This window comes from Stegodyphus dumicola, chromosome 3 (assembly GCF_044657685.1).
Source record: "Stegodyphus dumicola isolate Sdum_Otavi_A_Nest chromosome 3, ASM4465768v1".
In the NCBI taxonomy this organism is placed as follows: domain Eukaryota; kingdom Metazoa; phylum Arthropoda; class Arachnida; order Araneae; family Eresidae; genus Stegodyphus; species Stegodyphus dumicola.
The window spans coordinates 68,164,807-68,187,198 of record NC_140770.1 but is presented as its reverse complement, the minus strand read 5'-3'; the positions used below and the strand labels follow the sequence as shown (position 1 = coordinate 68,187,198).

Below are 22,392 nucleotides of genomic sequence, written 5' to 3'. Positions count from 1 at the left end.
AAGAAAATTTAATACGTATACGATGTGTACTGTTTTTCATTGCAATTTTTAGATTTTGCTCGGTGGAAGTTTGCATGTTCTCAAACATTTGCATACACAAAAATACAAGAGCAACAGGAGTTCTATTGAAAAAAAGAAGCAAAAAATTAAATTTTTCTGTGTAAACAAAGGACCAAAACGTTATTAATGCAAAATGCCTGTTCTGTGCCTTTTTACTAGAACACAACCTGCCATTGAATGCATTGGATCATACTACAGCTTCATTTAGAAAAATGTTTCCCGAAAGCAAAATCCCTAAGAAATACTCAAGTATGTCAAGTGCAAGCACCAAGACAGCTTCAATTGTTAAAAAAAAATGGGTATGAAAAATAAATCTTCAGTTATTGATTGCATTAAAACAGCCCTATTCTGCCTCTCTATGGATGGAAGCAATAAGACTGACTGAAAACTGTATCCAGTGTTTTCTTTTTTTAATCCAGTGTTTTCAGAAACTGAGTATAGTTTGCTTTCTGTGTCCGCTTTATAAGGACTTTCGACAGGCTCTAATATAGCACAGCTAATTATTAAAACTTATTTTATTTAAAAGAAAGAGCAATTCCTCTGGATAATTGCTTAGCACTTGGTGCCAATAATGCCAGTAATGGTAGGCCTTGAAAACTGGTGATGCAGGCATCTTAAAAAAGGAAAATTCAGATTTGCAAATTATGAGGTGCTCCAGTCACTTTTTAATTTAGCAGCTGAAAAAGGGGCATCTTCTTTACCAATAAGTGTGGATGAACACATTGATACTTATTATCTTGAAAGGAGTTCTAAAAGGGGGGAAAAATGAAACAATTCCAACAGCTGTATAATACTGAAATTTAAAAAAAAAAAAAAAAAAAAAAAAATTAAATTGAAACATGTATATACATGCTGGCTATCTTTAAAGAAATGTTTATCTAGAATTCTCGATCAATGGAACCTACTTCTTGCATTTTTTAAAGAAGTAAATGCTTCTAGGGTTAAGATAAAAGGCTCTGTTGAAAGTTAGAAAATACCTAAAGTAAATGGAGGTATAATTACTATTTCACTGTTAAAAATTTGCTCGCAGGTTCCCGAGAAATTGGTTCGCCACCCATCTCCAGTAATACGGTGTGACATAGACATAGGTGAAGTCTGGCATAGATTTGAAGCAGCATGGAATGAGTTGCCCATTTCTGTCATGAAAGCCCAGTTTGACTCCATGCCTAATGGGGTAAGGGCAATTTTAACTGTGAGGGGTGGCAGCTGTTTCTACTGATTCCGCACCCTCGTAAACCTCCAAAATGCTTACAAATTTAATCATTTTGTTTTCATGCCGTACTGTTTACCTGCAATAAATATCTTTTGTGTATTTGCTTCCTTTCATACTGTTGCAAATGTAATGTCCAGCAGTATACATACATAGAGAGAGATTTTATGTGTATTTGATTTTTTTGTATAGAATTATTGATTTTATTGTTCTGAGAGTAGCAATGGTTCAGAATGTAAAAATAGCTTAAGCAATTTTAAAGGTGTGCTATTCACATGACATATTTTTCCTGAATTTTCTGGAAGCTCATGTCTATAAATGCAGCTTAAGCGAGCTTGATTATGTTGTTATTGTTGCTGTTCTGGCTGTTATTTAGCTGAATTGTGAGTTTGCTTTGCAAGTGATGTTTTGCAATTGCTGAAACTTCTCATGTGCTGAGGAGAAATCGTTAATATCTTTCTGCTCAAGCTGTTTGAAATTGTACAGAACAAACATCCAAATCTGGACATCCAATATCCAGACTGATCCAAAGTCCAAACCTCCAGGTTACCAATGACTTTTTTGTTTGTTTGAAACAAACAATCTTTGAATGTTTTCTGGATACAGGTTTGATATGTTTTCGTAGTAAAACATGCGAGTTGTGATTCTTAATTTCCTTTCAGCACTATAAAAAGTACCTCCATATTGAATAAACAATCATTTATTAGATAAACCTGTGTGATCAGTAATTTGGTTCTCAGCTTTTTGCTTACCATGCATTTCAAATCAAAACATCATTTATTTTACACCTATTAAATAATTTATTTACCTGAAACCAGCTCGGTAATTTATTATTTGCTTTCATCACACCATGAGTATCAACACATGGTAGCTTGAGAAATGACTTGCACAGGGATGTCTAAACAGTTATTATTATTATTATTATTATTAGTAGTAGTAGTAGTTATTGAATATCAAAGAATATGGTAGCCTTTTGTGTTGGCATTAAGCCGATAATTACTGACTTAGCTAAATGTGCTGCAAAGTTAATGGCAAGAAATTTAATAAATTTCTTTCCGTATGCAAAAAGTAGATTTATTAAATGATGCTCGTAGTCAACAAGATTGCCTTTAGTGCTGTTTGAATTGAATTTCTTAGAGATGGATAAGCTCTAGACTGGCATCAAAGCTGACGTGGCAGAATTTAGGAAAGGCAACAATTTTTTTTTTTTTTTTTTTTTTTTTTTTTTTTTTTAATTTAGAGATGCATCGGGCAATAGAATTTAGAAAGTCTGCACCGGGCTGCAAAGTTTCTAGCAACGGCCTGGATAAGTCTTAAATATATGTGGGAATTTATTTATTCATAGCTTAGGTAAGCTTTAAGCATGAGTGGGGAATAGGTATAGGTATAGTAAATAACTATATTAACCTCTTCGTCGTCCGTAACGCGTCTAGAGCATTCAAGTGAAACTTCTGCAGAGCGGCTGTAAAATGCTTCAACATTTTAAAATGTTCTCCTACATTTTAAAACTTTTAAACGCTTAAAGTGCTTTCTAAATGTTTATTTTTTCCCCTAATACTTCCCACAGGGCAGTACTAATCAGGCATTCTATTTCTAATTGAATCCCCCTGGGTTTTATGAATATTCACGCCGTTTTACATAAGATAGAAGACAGTGAAAGATCTCCAACGTCTACTTGGCAGAAAAAGAGAAAAAATGAGGTTGTGAATTGGAAAGACAAGAAGGATATACATTTGATGAATACAGTCCATAATAACTCTATAATAATATTTTATATATAAAAAATATTAAAATGGCTGAGATTACATTGCTGTATATTGATGTTGGAACACGGAAAAAAACTGTAAAAAAACCAATAATTGTAAAAGATTACAACAACAAAATGGGAGGAGTGGACTGCCTGGATCAAATTATCAAATTAATCCTGCTGTTAGAAATAAGCAGAGATAGTATTACTTTTCCATTATGCTTTATTTCCTTATAATTTTACATAATATTCATTTAAATTCATCCACTACGAAAGTTATGTATGTACAGAGAAAACAACATTACACGCTACAAAAAACAAAGGACCGCTGTGGAGAAATTTTCGCGGACAGGAGAGGAAAGCGAAAGGGTTAATATGATTAGGCTTTGTTAATGTGCAGTAGAAGCAAGACAAAATTTATTGAACAACATGTCTTTAATTGCCAGTCTCGTGATACATCTCCAATCACGTATAACAGATGCTCACTATGTTTTATTTATTAACCCTCTGAGCGGCAAAGGATTTTAGATCCGTCATGAAGACCGGTATTTAGACAGCATTTATTAATTGAGTTTGTATAATTACTTATTTTAGGCCATATTTTCATAAACTTTACATTAAGATGATATTTACATTATTAAAGAAAGTAAGAAAGAAAAATATCTTAAATAATAAGTTAATATATGCCAAGTAGCAAAACTTCTGATGACCTAATAAAGCGGGTCATAACGCTCAGAGGGTTAAACAGCTGTGAATTTGAAGGTTTTCAGATATTGCAAACAAAAAGCAAAATTTTCCCATTAATAAAATTTGTTGAAAAATGGTAATAAATAACAGAAGTTTTTCATTATGGTGGTAAAGCTTCAATTATCAATTAGTATATGTACAGTTCTAAATCCTGAAAATACTACTTGTATTAATGATAATGAAGGAACATTCGAAGAAAAGTTTCTACGAAAAATTTAACAAACAAATAAAGGTTGAGCTTTTTCATTTTTAATTATCTTAAGGTCATAAATGCTTCATTATTTGATAAGCCACTATTTCATATTTTTATTTTGTAATGTCTACATGTCATTTTACTGATCAAATATCCAAAAAAAAAAAAAAAAAAAAAAAAAAAATTAAATCACTAAAGTCTCGATGAGTCCAGATCTTGGACTTTGTGTTGTAAATTGTTAATTTCTTTCTGAGTGTAGTGATGTAACAAGTCAAGCCCATAACAATGTACTTGTATTAATTTCAAGTACATTTAGATATATTAAGTTTTAATAAGATGCTCACAAATGTAAATAATTTAAGAATTTATTTGAAATAATATTTTATATATAAAAAATATTAAAGTGGCTGAGATTACATTGCTGTATAAAAAGTATATTTTAATCACCCACTATAAAATATCTCTTTCAGCTGTTTATTCTTGTAAATACTCCTATAATAATTGAAAATCCAATTACTGCAACAGACCATAAAAATGTAGCTAAAATCTGGAAAGATAAAAATAAATAAATAATAATAATAATAATTGAAACTGCATTTTATTTACATATGTTATGCAAATTGCTAGTTGTCATTATTTTTTTTCCAGTACTATGTGTATTTTTAAAATAAAGTAAAAAATTGTGAAATTAATACAAAAAATTGGGGTAATAGAAAATCTTCTCCTATGTTAAATATAACGTGCTTTTAGTTAGAGAATGACACTAAAAAAGGTTTACTACAATTTATTTACGAAAATGAAATTAATGCAAAAATTAAACTACGTATATCATTCATATTTTTATTATATTTCATGCATGTAAATTCAGTGGAGGAAAACTTTTAAAATTGCATATCTTATTTTAGCATTAATATTGGTCTTAAGTAAATAAATTATGATACTCAACTATTATTTAATTTAGTAATATGCAGCAATGTATATGTTTTTGTATTTTTCTTGAATAGTAAGTACATCATGTATAATACAGAATTCATATTATGTTTATGTGACACCATGCTGTATTGCCTTTTAGCAACATTTAATACACAAAATGCAAAAAGTTCACTTTTGCATTTGTTGGAATTTTAAACTGATAAATTACAGTTCAACATGTGTTTAAAAAAAAAAATCCATGGCTATGCAGAATAATAGAAATATTTTTTTAATTTGATTTTTGAAAACCATAAATTTAAAAGTATTTTATACATTCCATATGTAATCATAAAAAAATATCCTAATTCTAAAATATTTCAGTGAAAATAGCTTATTTAGGTAAGACTTTTTTTTTTTTTTTTTTCCATTTATTAAATTGTGCAAAACTGCAACATATCATAAAACAATTAGTGAATGTTTGCTATGCTAAGTCTGTGTTAGAAAGATTGCAATTGTAAAAGCACTTTGGAATTTTTCCACCAAAAATATATGCCATTACAGGTAAAGAAATAACTGTTCCCATAATACATCCAAGATAGAGAAATATAAATGATGATAATTTGTGCTGAGCATGTTGCTAAGAAATTAAGAATATATTGAAATGATGAAGAAACTTTCAATTAGAAAGGAATAATGTGGTGAGAATTTCCAGACTGGGGAAAAGTCATTGTTATCATTTAGTACCCAACTGAATACAGTGAATGTTTATAGCTGACTTGGGCTCAGATCCCAGTGAGCAGACTAGATGCATCAAGTTTTTGTCATTTTCACACCTGTACCAAGAATATGAGCTAATTCCTTTAAGATACCTGCTAACTTTAAACATCTAGCATTGATTATAGCATGTTTTGCTATAATCAATTAAGCAAGCAAATAGGGATACTGTTAGGAATACCAATATGAAATGTGTATGAAAAATTTGTGTTATCATTTGAAGTACTTCTTCAGATATTTAAGGAAAAGAAAAGAAAAAAAAGTCTGTTTAAAGATGCAGTTGAGAAGTCTCCAAACTATGCTTACAAAAATAACACATTTTGATTTTCCATACATCTTCTTAAGAGTTAGGAGATGAAAAAGTTACAACAATTGCACATTCACAAAGTTAACATAAATTATAAGATTGTCGCTAGCTATGAAGTAATTTTGTCACTGTTACAAAATAAGTCAGGGGAATGAAATAATGGTGGTGGTTACTGGATATTTGTTTATGTAGAAATGGCAAATTAATGCAGGAAATCTCTTAGAACTGAAGTTTTTCTCAAAATTATACTTATCAAATGTCAGGTGCCTGATATCTCATTATTATTTTTTAAATTATGCTGTACAAAGTTTGTAATCCGGACATTCGTTATCCAGAATAATCTATAATCCAGACTTCAAAGGCCAACTTTTTTTTTAATGCTTTATGCATGCCCGTTGGGAGGATGTATCTCCAAATACGTTAAAAAATGCTTGCCATAATTTATGGCCAGCTATCATATTTCATGGTGAGGACGATGAAGATGATAGCCGGACATCACAAACTAAAGGTGAAATTTTCCAGTTATTGGATTTTGTCAAGAAATGTGGAGAAGCGGTAATAAATGAAGATGATATAACAGAAGTTTTCCATTGTGATGACAATGCGCCAGTCATCAATAAATTAATGGATAGCGAAATCTGTAGTATGGTTCTAGATCCAGAAAATACCTCTTCCGATAGTGAAGAAAGTGACAGAAATGTTATTGAAAACGAAAAAATTTTGATTGGCAAGTTAGTCGGTATTCTCGACACAGCAGTTACAGGACTTGAACAGTGGAACGTTGTAACTGAAGAAGAAATTATGTCTGTTTATAGAATTAAAGAGGAAGTATTAGCACAAAAAACGAAGCAACTTAAACTAACTTACAGTAAAAGAAATGTTTAATAAATTAAACATATATATATATTGTAAATTTTGATACTCTTTAGATCATAATTGCTCTTTACTTTATAAATTACGGTTCATATTTTTAATTGTATAATTTCTGCATGCCATCTTACAAGATTTAAATTGATGATCTATAATTTGGAATCGCCGAAGGTCCCGACGAGTCCAGATTACGAACTTTGTACTATATATCCATTTAGCGCAATCCCAAATAAGGGAAATTCACATTGCAGAACATGAAATTTTCCGAACTTACAAATGGAAACTAAATGCTACTGAAATTGAGACGAATCAAGCTGTGTAATCGGAAAAAGTTCCAATAATAAAAGGAAAATATGTACATATTGCAGTTTTCAGTCAGTATAACCATGTACACTGTGCAAAAAAAGGGGGAGACAGTTTTATATCTCCTTTTCTACTGGGCCGATTGACAAAATTTAAATTGCATGCTTCATATCTCAAAAGCACGACTTAGGATATACAGTCAAAAGTCGTTAATCCGGACTCGTCGGGACTTCGCCGATTCCATATTATAGATCATCAGTTTAAATCTGTTAAAATAGCATGCAGAAATTACAAAATTAAAAATATGAAACCATAATTTATGAAATAAAGAACAATTATGATCTAAAGGGTATCAAAATTTACAAAAAGAAAAAGCTTAATATTTATTTCTTTACTTTATTAAATATTTCTTTCAATGTAAGTTGTTTAAGTTGCTTCGTTTCATGTGATAATACTTTCTCTTTAATTCTATTAAACAGGCATAATTTCTTGTTTAGTTACAAAGTTCTGCTGTTCAAGTCCTATAATTGCTGTGTCGAGAATACCGATTAATTTGTCAATCGAAAATTTTTCGTTTTCAATAACCTCTGTGTCACTTTCTTCACTTTTGGAAGTGAATTATAATGACGAGGAATTTATTTTAAATCATATCAAAGACGGAGTACATCGAGATGAAATACTACATTTAGTAAGGAATTATAAGCCAAATAAAATAAAAACATCTGCCCTGAAGATAAGGATAGTGCTGACAGATCAACTTCCAATTCATTGCGTGCCGCGGCGTCCCACCCCCGAGCAGCGTGAAATTGATAAACAGATTTCGGATTTCGAAACATACTTTCGCTTTAGATCCTTTACATATTAGCAAATATATATCGGAAATTCTATTTGATATAATCGAAAGTTCAAGCTTACTTTTATAAAATTACTCTAACAGTCTGCAAAAAATAATAAGCCGGATCCAACTCGAAGATTAAGGAACAACGCTATCTGCAACATTAACTGAATTAGATAATTTTAGCTTAGCTTATACCGTCCGTTATACAGTAAACGCGCATGCGCACACGCATATTCGCAGCCGTAAAGGTCTTACGCACACACGTAAGTGCCTATGCGCATTCGTCAACACGACACATGCGCAGAAAGTTTGAAGCTTTGAGGTCCGGATTATAGATCATTCCAGATTATGGGTGTCCGAATTAACGACTTTTGACTGTAGGGTAGATTTATATACAGTATCATTCTAGCATGTGTATTGTGACTTTCTCTGAAATGACATGCCAATTATTTCCACATTTCGATTCTAAAACTCAAATTATGCGTAAATGTTAAATTTTGAAAAATTTGGTGAGAAATTCAAAAATTTATCTTGGCTTATTTTTTTCAGTCATATTTTCAAGCAATTTTAACAAAGTGTGTAAACCACATTTGACATTATTACAGCTCAAAAAAAAGATGCCAAATTTCAAAATGCTCCAACATATAAATTTATATATATCTTACAAAATTTTGAATAAAAAAACTCTATTTTTTTGCAGATGTGCCTAAAAATAAGACGATACAAAAAAATTTTTGAAAAATTAATAAAAAATATTTTAAAATAAATAAAAAATATATACAAATTATTTTTGTACTAAGCCCAAATTTTGAATTATGGAAGAAGGAATCAAGTATGTTTAATAAAAAAAAAGAGACGTTAATATGTATATAACAAATTCAATTAACACTGAGCAGATAAATTTTGAGAGCTAACTTTTTAAAAACTACTTGTGCGATTTATACAAAGCTTGGCAGTTTGGTATAATTTGAATCGGAGAATCAAAATATGGAAAAAAATTAGCATGTTATTTCAGAAAAAGTCCGATTTTGTGTCAGAATACCTATATTAGAGGAATACTGTATATAAATGTAATACCAGGGTTCGTGCGGTCCTTAAAAGTCCTTAGGTTTTTTAGAATCCATTTTTGGTCCTTAATTTTAATCATCTGAAATTTCTGTCTGTTTTTACGACTGCCATTTTGAGTGTGAATTAGCATTATGGAGGAATATTTTTTGGCCATTCACTGACATATATGGTTATCTTTTGAATGGGTTCATGGGTTGTAATTTGTTTCTATTTCTAATATAAATGATGGGATACAGTTTTAAGAGTTTTTAAGCAAGAAGTGAAACATAAGCATTTCGAAATTAATTTTTTCTAATAAAGATCTCGTAAACAACTTTTCGCTTTTGGGGATGTGAATTCTTTTATTAAACTGCTCTAAATTTGTCAACTTATCAATATGTTGACGATTTTAAGATCAATTTCTATAGAAAATTTTACATTCCGAGATCAGGGAATTTTTTATGATTTTTTAAAACATTGTAACTTTGATAAATTTCATTAAAATAATGGCAATATATTGAAATTATATTTGAAAAATAACATTAAAATAAAACATTTTTATTATTCACTGTTATATTATAAAGTTTCATTTTGGCAGCTTATTATACAGTATTTTGAATCTGAAAAATAAACAAGGTATAGTGCTATAAAGCAAAATTTATGAAACAGCTCTTAGCAAAAGCAAAATTAGCTGTGTAATTAATTAAAAAATGTCTTCTTTTTAATTTTTCATAATAAGAGTTTTTCCCATATAATTATGGGAATATGAATCAGTTTTCTCTATAAAATTAATTTTACACTTTTTTTTTTTTTTTTTTTCCAAAATATTTCTGGCTTTTTGCTGTTACAGAATTGGTAGTGATAATTTTTCTTTAGGATTTTAGACATTGCAGCTTGGAAAGTTTAGAAGAATTTGAAGGCAAGATTTATAGACCCACGTTTTTAGAAGATTCGAGAAATATGTGACAAAATTTTAAATGTCTCCATGGTATCAACACGTAATGGATGTATTTTACAGAAAGTTTGCGATGAATTTCTTACTTTTTGGAAAAGTCTGGAAGAACAATGAAAACATAATATTTGAATGTTTTACGTCTGATACTAGAAGTCTTTTTCTTAACATGTTTATCTTCCCTTTATTTTGTCTACTTTTCACTAGACACAAGCATAGAAAATATCAAAAATGCTTCTGATCTTATCACGTGGGCAGGCATTATAGAAATGGATTTTTTTATTAATAAAGAAATTGAAAACTGACAATTTAAAAGATCTATCTAATATGTTGTAATGCATCATACACAGAGCTGGCACTAAACATTTCCCCATTCTGTGTGCAATCTCTGTGGATCCTAAATTTTGTGCTTCCAATGTCTGCTCTAAATTCTAAAAGTTTTGCCATTTTTAGATTTTGTCATTCGGTGTGTCACTAAATTCTAAAAATTCTGCCACACCAGCTCTCTAACTGGCCGACTGTACCATTTATATTTCATATTTCTTCTGAATGTTCATATAACTGAAGAAATAAAATAAGCCACTTTTTCTATACATTCTAAATGCATTTAGTGTTTTTTTTTTTTTTTTTTGGAATGACAGAAATCCTTAATTAAATCCAAAAATTATAAAATAAAAAGGAAACATGTTGAAGAAAGAAACTGAATACATAAAGAAAATTATTCTTCAAAGATATGTGCAGTTCTTATTATGTAAATTACCTAATTGTTTATGATTTCAGCCTTTACTATAATTTCCCATTTCTATTTCCTCGTATGATAGAGTTACTGAATCAGATTAAATTAAAATTAAATTGTATAATCTTTGACCACTAGTCCACACTTTTAGTTTGAATTTGATTGTTTTTGTTTAATTATGTCACCATGAACTGTAATTGATTTTGTTAGCATCAGAACATGCCTTTATGTTCTAAGTTCTTTTTAAATAAGAGGCTTATTTAAACTTTTTACCAGATCAAGTAAACTCTCATAGGTACATTGTGGAGAGCTTGACAAGTTAGGAGATAAAGCATACAGAAACTAGTGAGAGCATTGGTTTGCATATTGAGACAAATCTTTAATTGTTAGTAAATATGCTTAAAGAGAAGGAAATTGATATAAACTAGCCAAAATGTTTGGGAAGGCTTCAAATTAAAATGACAGATATTTTGTTTTGTTGTTACAAAACATAAATGCCTTGTAGCTTTTAATATGTAACTATCCTCATATCGTTTAAAAATCAATGTCATAAATTACATGTATTTTAAACTGTGAAATTTTATTAGATTTTGATTTTAATAGGGCTTTTTTAGCAATACTGTTAAAAAAAATTTTTAATAGTGGTCATGTAAATCCATAATGGCTAAGGTTATCAAATTGCCTAATTTAATTATTTATAACTAACTGCTTACCCTTAAAAATTATCTCTACATATTAAAACGAGTTATTGCCTTTCATTAATGCTCGCTGTGGTCACAAGATCAAACACAAAAATGTAAAAATTCAAGTAAAACTTATTCTTTGTATTCAGTGAGACTTAAGCCTTACTGGAACCTTAAAGTATATTAACTGGGTTACAACCCCTGGAACTCTACATGAAGCTATGACAGTAACTGTATCAAACAGAGCCTGGCTAACTTTCAACACTTGCCAACCGTGCCTACATCAGGCTTTTCAGGTTAGTTCTAATCAGCAGGTCTCTCTCTAGACAAGCAGCAGCGGTTAGAACTTTCAGTCTTTTGTTATGAATCATACTGATTATGATCTTACTTCTCATTTTAACCTATGCCGTTTGACATAAAAATCTACCTGCTACTTACTAAACCTCTAGACTGACCAAGTATGTGACAAAATGAGACATAAAAAAAAATCAACATAAAGCTAACTGTTAGTAATTGTAAATGTCGCTTATCTTCTTTTAAATATGTCCAACTATTATAAGTGTAAAATATTAAGTGCTACTTGATAAATTGCATTATTTTATTCTCAAACTTGTTAATCAGTTATTTAAGTTTATTTTATTCTCAAACTTGTTAATCATTATGTTAATTAACTCATGTTTAGTAATAATGCATACTTCTTAGGGATCTATTTTATTTTTAGGATGGTATTATTCATTCATAGAGAATATTTTTAATTGAATTTATTCAGTTCTCATTTGCTCATAAGTCCTTAATTTTTTTCATTAATGGTCCTTAAAAGTACTTAATTTCCGTGTGCATAAATGTGTACGAATCCTGAATACATATCCTAAGTCGCGCTCTTGAGACATGAAATGCAAGTTAAATTTCATCAATCGGCCCAGTAGAATGGGAGATATAGAACTGCCCCTCCCCTTTTCTTTTACGCAGTGTACATCAGATATTAAGTTGTCATTACACATCACATATTTTGCCAGCCCTCTCAAAATTTAAAAAGAAAGAAAGACATCTGTACAAAGGGATATGCTAATGTTACATTTTTGCAACATTTAAAAAAATTATATTTGTATTTTAGTTTAATAAGGTAAAATGTGTTATTTGGGTGCAGGAAAAGCACAAAATAAATTTTGCCTGAGTTTTCATTTGGCTTTCAATCCCCCATCTTTTTAAAAGGAAAATGGATCAGTAAAGTTTAGTTGATAAATTAAATAGTAAGACAGTACAAACAATTAATAAAGTATTCTTCACATGTATAGTGTATTTTTAGTCTTCAGCATGTTTGAATGTAAGGGATTTTTGTCAATTTAATCTAGTTCTCAATAGATGATAGAGCAATCAAAAATACTAAAAAATATCATATAAAATTTCAACAGATGAGAGGACAATAAAAATTATACATTCCAAAGACTGTATAAGCAATGAAACATCAGTTAAAATTGTGCATGGATAATTGTACTTATGACCTGTGAAAATATAATAGTTAGTGTCTGAGCAATTGTGTTTTGTAATATTACAATCCTTTCTTATTTTGAATTTGACTTCTTAGAGATCTTGATTAACAGTGGACCTAATTGTATCTGCAAATATATTTAAATTGCATGCTAAAAATTTGATTTTTCATTCCAGGTACATTATATATTATTTGACTCCAAATATTTGTATAAAGAAATATGCTGCTTTATTTATTCTGGAAAAGTGATAATCTAATAATATGTAATTTTCATTCTATATTATTGAATATAGCATATTAATAATTCTGTGTTAGTCTTGTAGTACGTAATTATCCTTATGTTTCTTTTAATTTTCTTTACCCCCTTTTTTGTTAAATTTTGTGTGCTCTGAAAATTATCCGAGTATCCTGAATACAGAAGAAAGTGTATATGCATATAGATAATTTTTATGAATACTATCAATATTAATTTAAACATGTTCTAAAATTTACATTTTAGATATTTTCATTTAAAATTTGTTTTCAGTGGACTGTGTGTTAATCTTTCACCGTGTTCATTTTTTTTTAAAATTTTGCCAGCAAAATTAATTTTTTTGCTTCTATTACTTTTGCTATTCATTTTCATATGATTGTGAATCATATAATATTTTGATTTGCTTAATTCTTTTGGAAAAAATTGTTAGTTTTTTACATATTTCATATATATATATATTGATAGCACTTATTTTTAAATATGGAGTTTTAAAATTTGGAAACAAAAAAAAAAAAAAGTACTATAAAAATGGCAGCTACCAAATAATGTTGTACATAAATAAGAAAATGCTTTTAATATATTTCAATACTGTTAATGTCTACCACATTATAGCATTATATCTATTGTTAAATGCATTTTTACTTCATGTCAAAAAAATTTCAAGTATTTTGTTATTTCTCTATTGAAATGCATGTATAAATTCAGCATGAACTCATTTTCAGAAAATGTGTTTTATTTAAAATACTTGAGCTATAAGAACTGTTTTATACAAATTATTCTTTATGTTTTTGTTTACAATTCATTACTTTAAGTCTATATTGCTGCAAGCTGTCTAACAAGAATGCTGGACAGTTTTAAGTATAAACAATGAATGAATATGTGTATTAATTATTTATTTGATATGATAAAGTTTCAATAATTTATTTTTTCATCATTTCATCTACAGCTGAGACTTAACAATTTAAAACTAAATTTCTCCCCCCTCCCAATAGCTGCCAGCTCTCCCAGTGTCACCAGGAGACCCTTGTTTTTCATCAAATCTCCTGGCAGTTTACCGAATCTCTTTGTTTTTTATTTTTAGCCTATGGAAATATTTCCCAGCAATAAATGAAATTTTCTGAATTTTTTTAAACTTAAATTGTGCAAATTCCTTTCTCTCACCTCTCATGATTTTCTGATTATTTTTTTATTATTGTTTATTTCATATCAATTGTATTTTTTATTTTATTTTATTCTGTCATATTAAATTAAATTTGATTTGAGTTGTCTTAATATACTGTACACATTTGTAGAAATGTATATGATGATTCAGTGTTTAATCAGTTTGTATTTGTATTTAATTTTGTTTACTTCAATATATAATATATTACTAAGTTTATCCAAACAAATACTGTGTACATTTATTTGCATCTTATTTAAAAGTACTTTGATTAAAAATAAAAGCTTTCCTTCGCACATCGGGATTTTCTTAGTATGAAAGTTAAGAAATTAAGTTATCCAAAGAACATAAAATTTAGAATATGTCCAATTAAATGCTAATATATTTATATTAGAATTGAAACAAATAGTTTAAATAGTATTATAAAGTAAGTAAAAGCCTGTTTGGAGTTCCTTTGAAATAGTATTGCCATGCAGCATGAAAGTCTCCCAGTTTTCTTTTAGGATTTGGAAATTATGTTAGCTATTGCATTGTATTTTGTGTAAACATATAATATTCAGTTATTCATATTCAACTTGATAACTAGTTAATCATATCTGGTTTGTGAAACTTAAAGTTGAATTTCTCTGAATACTCTTTCTGGAAAAAATCATTTACCTTTTGGGGGGGGGGAAAAATTAACTAAATACTATGAACTCATTAATTCATTGTAAAATTTAAAGTAATTTATGTAATTTTTTATATTTAAAATTTGGTGCTTTTTAATTCAAATAAAAATTTGCAATGCATTTAGAATAGATGTTTTCTGAGTTGAATTATTGTGTGCTTATTTCAAAAGCAAAATCTTTGCAAAAAATTTTTTTTCATCATAGATTTCAAAATATTAATTTATTATGATAAGACTTGGTAGTTTTTATTTCATATATTTTCTCTACTGCATATTTCAGGTACTGTTTATGTTTTAGTTATCACTGGAGTTTAATTCCTGATATGAATTTCAAAGTAATTAATCAAGTCATCTGAAAGTTTTCGTGTCTAATACCAAATTTATATTACTCAGCATCATTTATCAAATTATAGCAGTATCTATTGTAATATGCAGTGCATAATTTAATGCATTGGTAAATGCAAATCTTGAATATTTTAATTATCTATCTTCTGCCGTCTTGTTTGTGAATAAAATATTAATAAAAAAAAAACCTGTGCATAATAATGAGAAAACAGTATTTTAGAACAGCACTTATTGAAGTTTCTATCTCTAATAATTGTATATGTTTTTATAGGAAATTAATTTGTTAATGTAAGTTATAAATTAAATGGCTTACTTTTTATTTCTTATGAGCTGTTAAATGTGATAATAGTTGGCGTTTTTTAATATCTACAACCATTTTAATTGCCCAGTATTTTGAAATTATTTTTATTTTTTTTAACTGTTTTAAGAATAATTTATTCTTGTATAATTTGCATTGCATTTTAAAGAAAAACCCTTCGTTTTTATGCACCTGTGTAACTTTCTGTAATTAATTTTGTTCTGTATAGTTTTAAGTTTCCACTACATATTTAAGAGGGGGGGGGGACATTAATTTTCTTACTTTGTCTTGCATCTGTTTCCGACCTATGCAGTGTGAGTAGCGAAGTTTTGAGAAAGTAACCTGGAAAAAATTCATTAATTTTAATATTATAATAAAACACATTTCTTACATTTGTTGTCAAATGGAACTTTATATTTTTCCAGCAATCATTTCTATAATTTTTAAATCAATCTTAATAGTTCATCAACATATTTGAAGTGTTAAAATAGAGCTTTAATATTCAAGCTCATTAAAATTTATGTTATGTTAGTGAAGAACAAGACTGAAACTGAAAACAAGACTTGAGTGTACTCAGCAGTATTCTTCAAAATCTTCTGACTTTTCTTTCCTTTATATCGGTTAATTTAGTAATTTGATTTCTGATATCACTCTGCCTTTACCATCCATCCTATCCTGCCACTGTGTGACTTAGTACAGACTTGTTTCTTTTATTCAGTTTGCTTCAGAATTTCAAATAAAACAAAAAGTCTATTTTGTAAGTATGTTATTCTTAATTATGATATCTAAATTCAAAGGGATTTTGCTTTCATTTAAAGAACACAGTTCCAGTGGTTTGAAACAAAATTAACCCCTTAAGGCACACATTAATTTCTAATTTTCGGTCAAAAAATCACCTATTTTTTTTTCTTGCATAATCATATATATGCATAACAGCCAAGGTTAGCTTCAAATCGAAATCTCGGTGGTGCAACGTTTGGTTGATCTATACTAATTTGATACCAGTTCCTTGCTATATCCAAAATCTCGTTGTCATTATCTTCTGATTCACTTCCATCACTCAAGAAATCATCACTCTCATCGCTGAAACTGTCTGATAAATTGGCATATTCAAAATTGTCATCGTCAGAGTCGCTCATTATCAGATAACTTTTTTTAAATTACAAAAACACTTAGTAATATAATTTGCAGTTAACTGCTTACTTTTATTATATTTACATAATAAAAATGGATATATTACCTTTTCCACACCAAACGACTACTTTATAGCAAAGAATTCCTAGCAAACTTATAGCTAATCATCAAAATGCACCACGTGGTTTACACAAGAAAAATGCTGAATAGTGGTGCCATCTATGTCAAATAAGTTTAATTATAATCTAGCCTATTTATTTTTACTGGAATGGATCTCAGACAAGCATTAGAAATAAAATAACGCGAGATACAAGGGCGCCCGTGTGAGACACGGGCATGTGCAAATTTGCCGGAAACTTTCGCCCGTGTGAGACACGGGCAAATGCGTTAAGGGGTTAACGGGTTCTTATAAAGTATGAAACTCAACAAACTGGCATTTGTTATGAATAATGAATTTCTTCTGTTTGTTTTACTGAAGGATATATAATATCAAAGAACAAAAATTAGTTCTTGAAATCAAATCCAAAAATTAATCCATCTTCACTCTCTTAATTCAGGTAACTGAGCTTTTTTTTTTAATTTAAATCTTCTAGTTGATATTTTATTAAGAAATGCAGACTTAAAAGTGACATTTAATGAGAATTGTGTGGCAGATCTTTTAGGCATACACCAATAATTTATATTTTAAAACTTTTTGTATCATTGCTGAATAGTGGCTTTCATTTTTCTTATCTTAATAATTGTTTCATGAACACTGCCATAAATATACATGTTTCTTATACAGAACAGTAGAGTATTTCTTATTATTTGACAATAAATTTTTTATTTCGCCATGTTAGATTTCATTATTCATAAGTTTATCATTTCATAACAGTACACATTCACACTGAAAGAGAGAGATTATACATATTATAAAATACTAAGACAGTAAAGTCCATTTATTAATAAATAGAAAAGGAGAAACAAATTTAAACTGAGATTAGGAATTATTTCTATTAATCAACATATATAAAGCAACAATGCTAGAATTAGTCCATAAAAGCCCTTATCCAGACTTTACTTTTTTAATTGTTATTCGAAGATGACATAATTAAAATTAGAAGATTATTTTGAATAAGGTAAATATTCATGTTACAGCATTTTTTAGTTTAAAAATTTTAAAATTTCATGCCAGATGTTCAAAAAAAGAAATACAATAACAGCTACTTTCTAAATGAATCTGTTTTGTTAAAAGGTGAAAGAGTGAAAAATAGGACGATCTTGTGCTTAGCACTAAGGAATTGGAATGAACTGTAATTTAGAAAAGATAACAAAATTGTATTCTTCAAAATGCAGTTACCCAAAGCTACATAAAGTACTCTGAAGGAGAAGAAGAAGAATTCAATTTCTGATATTGTCTTATCTTTATTAAAATATGTTGCATGAATGTGTTTTGGAAATAGTATGCTTTTATTAAAGAGTAAAATAATAGAATAAAAGTATAAACTCAAAATTGCTTGGTAAGTCAAGCTTCACTTGAATGGTGGTGGTAAAAATAAAACATGGAAAGAATTGAAATATCTGGGGACTTTGAAAATGTGTTGTTGAGTGAAAATGTGAGTTGATATTCCATAATGTGTTGTTGAGATCATAGATTAAATAGATTTGAATTTGAACTTATGTTATTTCTTGCCCACCAGTGGCCGAGCGTAAGGTCTCTGAACACTGGTAGTTTAGTCTGAGGTTCGAATCCCGCAAACAGGCCGGCTGCATGGGCGCTTTCGTGGTTTTCCCCATGTGTAACGTGTATATGAGCCAGTTTCCCTTAAAAAGTCCTCCCCGTAGGCAGATAGGCCTCGAGGCTTTGCCATAATCACACACACACCTTATGTTATTTTTCACATTTGGCTTAAATGATTTCTTAAAATCAATAGCAAAGTATCTCTTATTCTATCAGACATGCACGTAATAGAATCAAAACCTACCTAACCAGGATGAATCTGAACTTTTTAAAATTTCACAACTAATATTCAAAAACAGATAATTTAACTTAATCTGCAGATTTTTACACAGAAAAATAAGCATCACTGTTATTGAAAAAAATTAAAAATGGTTCCCCTATTTAACTTAATTTTATGCTGAAACACACATTTTAACAGTCAGATGCGATTCTTAAAAGCTCTGTGCTTACAAAGAATTACAAGAATGTTATTTGCTTTGCACCTAATGAAGTACACTCTATAAGCATGGAGCAGATAAAACTCTTGGAATGTAATATTTTAGTTCAAGCAAACATTTTAAGAAGCTGCTTATAATTTTGGGAATTTTTTCAAGAAAAAGGCCTCACTTAATTAGACTGAGCTTAATATTTCTTGATAAAATTGTAGCTATTTTTCAAGGAAATTGTATATTCACCGTGTAAAAGAGGAATTAAAAATTCTTAAATAAATTATAATATAATATAGCTTGTCATTTTAAAATTATATCAGTAAGAGCTGTTGATACTCACCATAGTATATAATGGTATCCATGCTTTTGGAAAAAGTATATTTAGTATATCATCCACCTTTTTTCTAATTAGAAACTTCTTTGATGTAACAAGATGTCTCATCTAAAAAAATGTATCAATTTTGCTTCATTACAAGAAAAAGGCCATAATTTTTTTAATATATTTTACACAAAATATAGGTATAAACTTGTAAAGTTCTTTTAAAAAAAAGTGAATTCGTGTTAAAAGATGGGTATAATTTAATTTGTCTTTATCCCCGCATTACTTTATTCCACATGCTGTACAATGTATTATATTAGGCTTCAAAGGCTGGTAAATCTCGGTCATCAAGTATATGGTAAATATTACAAGTTTACTAACTTACTTACTAAAAATCTAAAAATGTGACTAGATGCTATGTATACATTTTGAGTGAAAGAAGAATCTGATCTCATTTAAGCACAAATATGAAAGTTTAAAAAAATATATACACTTGTGTATTACATATAAATGTGTAACTGTTAATAATAACCATTGCATAGAATTAATATAAGAAAAGTTTTCAAATGGTATCAGTAAATGCTAAAATATTTCTGCCCATATTTCGATCTCTGCAGTAAGTTTTTGAATGCTTTTGGTATCTCACAGAAAGCATGAAGATAGCCATTCAGGAACCGTAAGATCTGCTAAAAAAATTATCAGTTGCTTTTTTGTAATAAATTCATATGCTGAAGTCATCTTTTTGGAAAGAAGAAAAAGTCTGTGTAGTTCTACAAATACAGTCAAAAGTCGTTAATCCGGACTCGTCGGGACTTCGGCGATTCCGGATTATAGATCATCAGTTTAAATCTGGTAAGATGGCATGCAGAAATTATAAAATTAAAAATATGAAACCGTAATTTATGAAATAAAGAACAATTATGATTTAAAGGGTATCAAAATTTACAAAAAAAAAACCCTTAATATTTATTTGTTTACTTTATTAAACATTTCTTTCAATGTAAGTTGTTTAAGTTCCTTCGTTTTCTGTGGTAATACTTTCTCTTTAATTCAATAAACAGACATAATTTCTTGTTCGGTTACAAAGTTCCGCTGTTCAAGTCCCGTAATTGCTGTGCCGAGAATACCGACTTACTTGTCAATCGAAATGTTTTCGTTTTCAATAACCTCTGGGTCACTTTCTTCACTATCGGAAGCGAATTATAATCACGAGGAACTTGATTTAAATCATATCAAAGACGGAGTACATCGAGATAAAATACTACGCTTAGCAAGGAATTATAAGCCAAATAAAATAAAAAACATCTGCTCTGAAGACAAGGATAGTGCTGACAGATCAACTTCCAATCCTCGGCGTGAATTTGATAAACAGATTTCGGATTTCAAAACATACTTTCGCTTTGTAGATACAAATTACATATTAGTAAATATATATCGGAAATTCTACTTGACATAATCGAAAGTTCAAGCTTACTTTTATGAAATTGCTCTAACAGTCTGCAAAAAATAATAAGCCGGATCCAATTCGAAGATTAAGGAACAACGCAATCTGCAACATTAACTGAATTACGCCTGTGCGCATGCGTGAATGCGACGCATGCGCAGAAAGTTTGTAGCTTTGAGGTCCGGATTATGGGTGTCCGAATTAACGACTTTTGACTTTATATGGCATTAGAAAATCTGGCTTGTAATTAATTAACGTAATTTGTTCAATTTGAGAGAAAACAAAAATATTGCCTTTAACACTTGTTGAGTTTTTAGACGTGAGTTAAGAAGTAAAAACTTAAATTGTTTTTATGAGGATTTCATGCGATATTAATAAAGTGTTTGGTCTTGAATTGTTAAAGTTATTGAACATCCGCATAACTTGAAGTTTACAAAGTTATCCAAAATATCTCAATTTTTTACTACTTCTAGACAAGGGCAATCTCTAGCTCTCAGAAGACCGAGCTGCAAAAGCGCGCATACATGCTGTATGAAATTCAGACGGAGTGAATATGCCAGCTGTTCCAGACCCTCGATTCCCTATTTCATAAAACGAACTCTATGACAGCAAATATTATCATCCATGAAAAGGGATGATTCCAGCATAAGTCAAGACTCAATCCTGTAACTTTATACGGTCACAATATTCAGGGCCAATTCTAGTGGGGGAAGATGTTGTACAGCACATGGTCGGCAAAATGATTATCAAACATATATTTCTGTAAAAAAAAGGCAAGGCCAATTTTAATTTGTCACGCGGACAGTCGATGGTCTAGGTTCGGCACTGACAATATTAATCTTAAAATACCATTAATTTTTCAGTAAGTTTGACCTCTTAGCTGGAATTACCAAAATCCAAAACAAACCTTTATTAACACGTCAACCTGATATTACACGTAACTGAAAATTCAATGCAAACAATACTTTGCTAGCTTACGAGTAGACAAACAATTCAAATTAAATTCGACGATAGAATACAAAAATTACCAAAGCCTAATCTAAACCTTAACTTCTGCGAAGAAATCTTGGCAAGCGAACACCTTTTGCTGGTAAGCTAATTTAAAATAGAAAATCTAGAGTAGAGTAATGACCACTTTTATATAAAAATTAAAACTTCTTGCTTATTTATACTTGAAATTAAATTGCAGTTTTGTGGAAGTTGACGAAAGTAAATGTTATAGAAACCCTAAAATATTAAAATAAAATTTTAATTAACCTCGTACCTTGCAGCTGCCTAACAGTCGTTTTGGATGTTGTAAAAGTTCATCAGTTCTTTGCTTCGATTTTATAAGCTTTTGTGCTACATTCTCTTTATCTCAGGGTATGACAATCACTACTTCCAAACAAACTTTGATTCATTTGTGAAGGAATCCTAATGTCGAGTTGTACTATCCCAATTAGGGTGATCATGCATCCACCACTTCTGCACTTCACAGTGCCTTTAAAAGAACCCATACTGCAAGAGGTATATGCCAACTGTGTCAATCAAAATTTCTTCCCCCTGTTGCCTACAGGGTTACAATTTCCCTTTTTGTAGCCAAAGAGGGAAATAAAATTACATATTACAAGCACAAGGAAAGAAAACCTAACAAGCAGGCTAATTACTTGAATAACGGTAATAAATGCGAGAGCTAACAGAGAAAATAAAAGGTATTAGTAAACATACATATTAGTATTGCAAACGTCTTTCATTAATTACAATATTAGAGCAAAAAG

The 22,392-nt window shown here is 29.5% G+C and overlaps 2 protein-coding genes across 4 annotated transcripts in view; one reads left to right on the top strand and one right to left on the bottom strand.

The window, feature by feature from the left end:
* Nucleotides 1-17,557, top strand: part of LOC118203896 (uncharacterized) — a 56,931-nt gene extending 39,374 nt beyond the window's left edge. The window contains exon 4 of one of the 3 annotated variants that reach the window (XM_085812980.1): nt 15,228-17,557. The gene's annotated coding sequence lies outside the window, so the exon portion shown is untranslated. Of the gene's footprint in view, nt 1-13,044; nt 15,076-15,227 lie in introns of those variants that run through there. The other 2 variants (XM_085812979.1, XM_085812978.1) reach the window with 2 other exon arrangements.
* Nucleotides 4,305-22,392, bottom strand: part of cn (Kynurenine 3-monooxygenase cn) — a 95,624-nt gene continuing 77,536 nt past the window's right edge. Inside the window, exons 12-14 of the mRNA XM_085812981.1 lie at nt 19,213-19,314; nt 15,873-15,932; nt 4,305-4,504 (exon numbers count right to left, since the gene is read on the bottom strand). Coding sequence (XP_085669107.1) covers nt 4,424-4,504; nt 15,873-15,932; nt 19,213-19,314 — 243 coding nt within the window. The 3' untranslated portion in view covers nt 4,305-4,423. The remainder of the gene's footprint in view (nt 4,505-15,872; nt 15,933-19,212; nt 19,315-22,392) is intronic.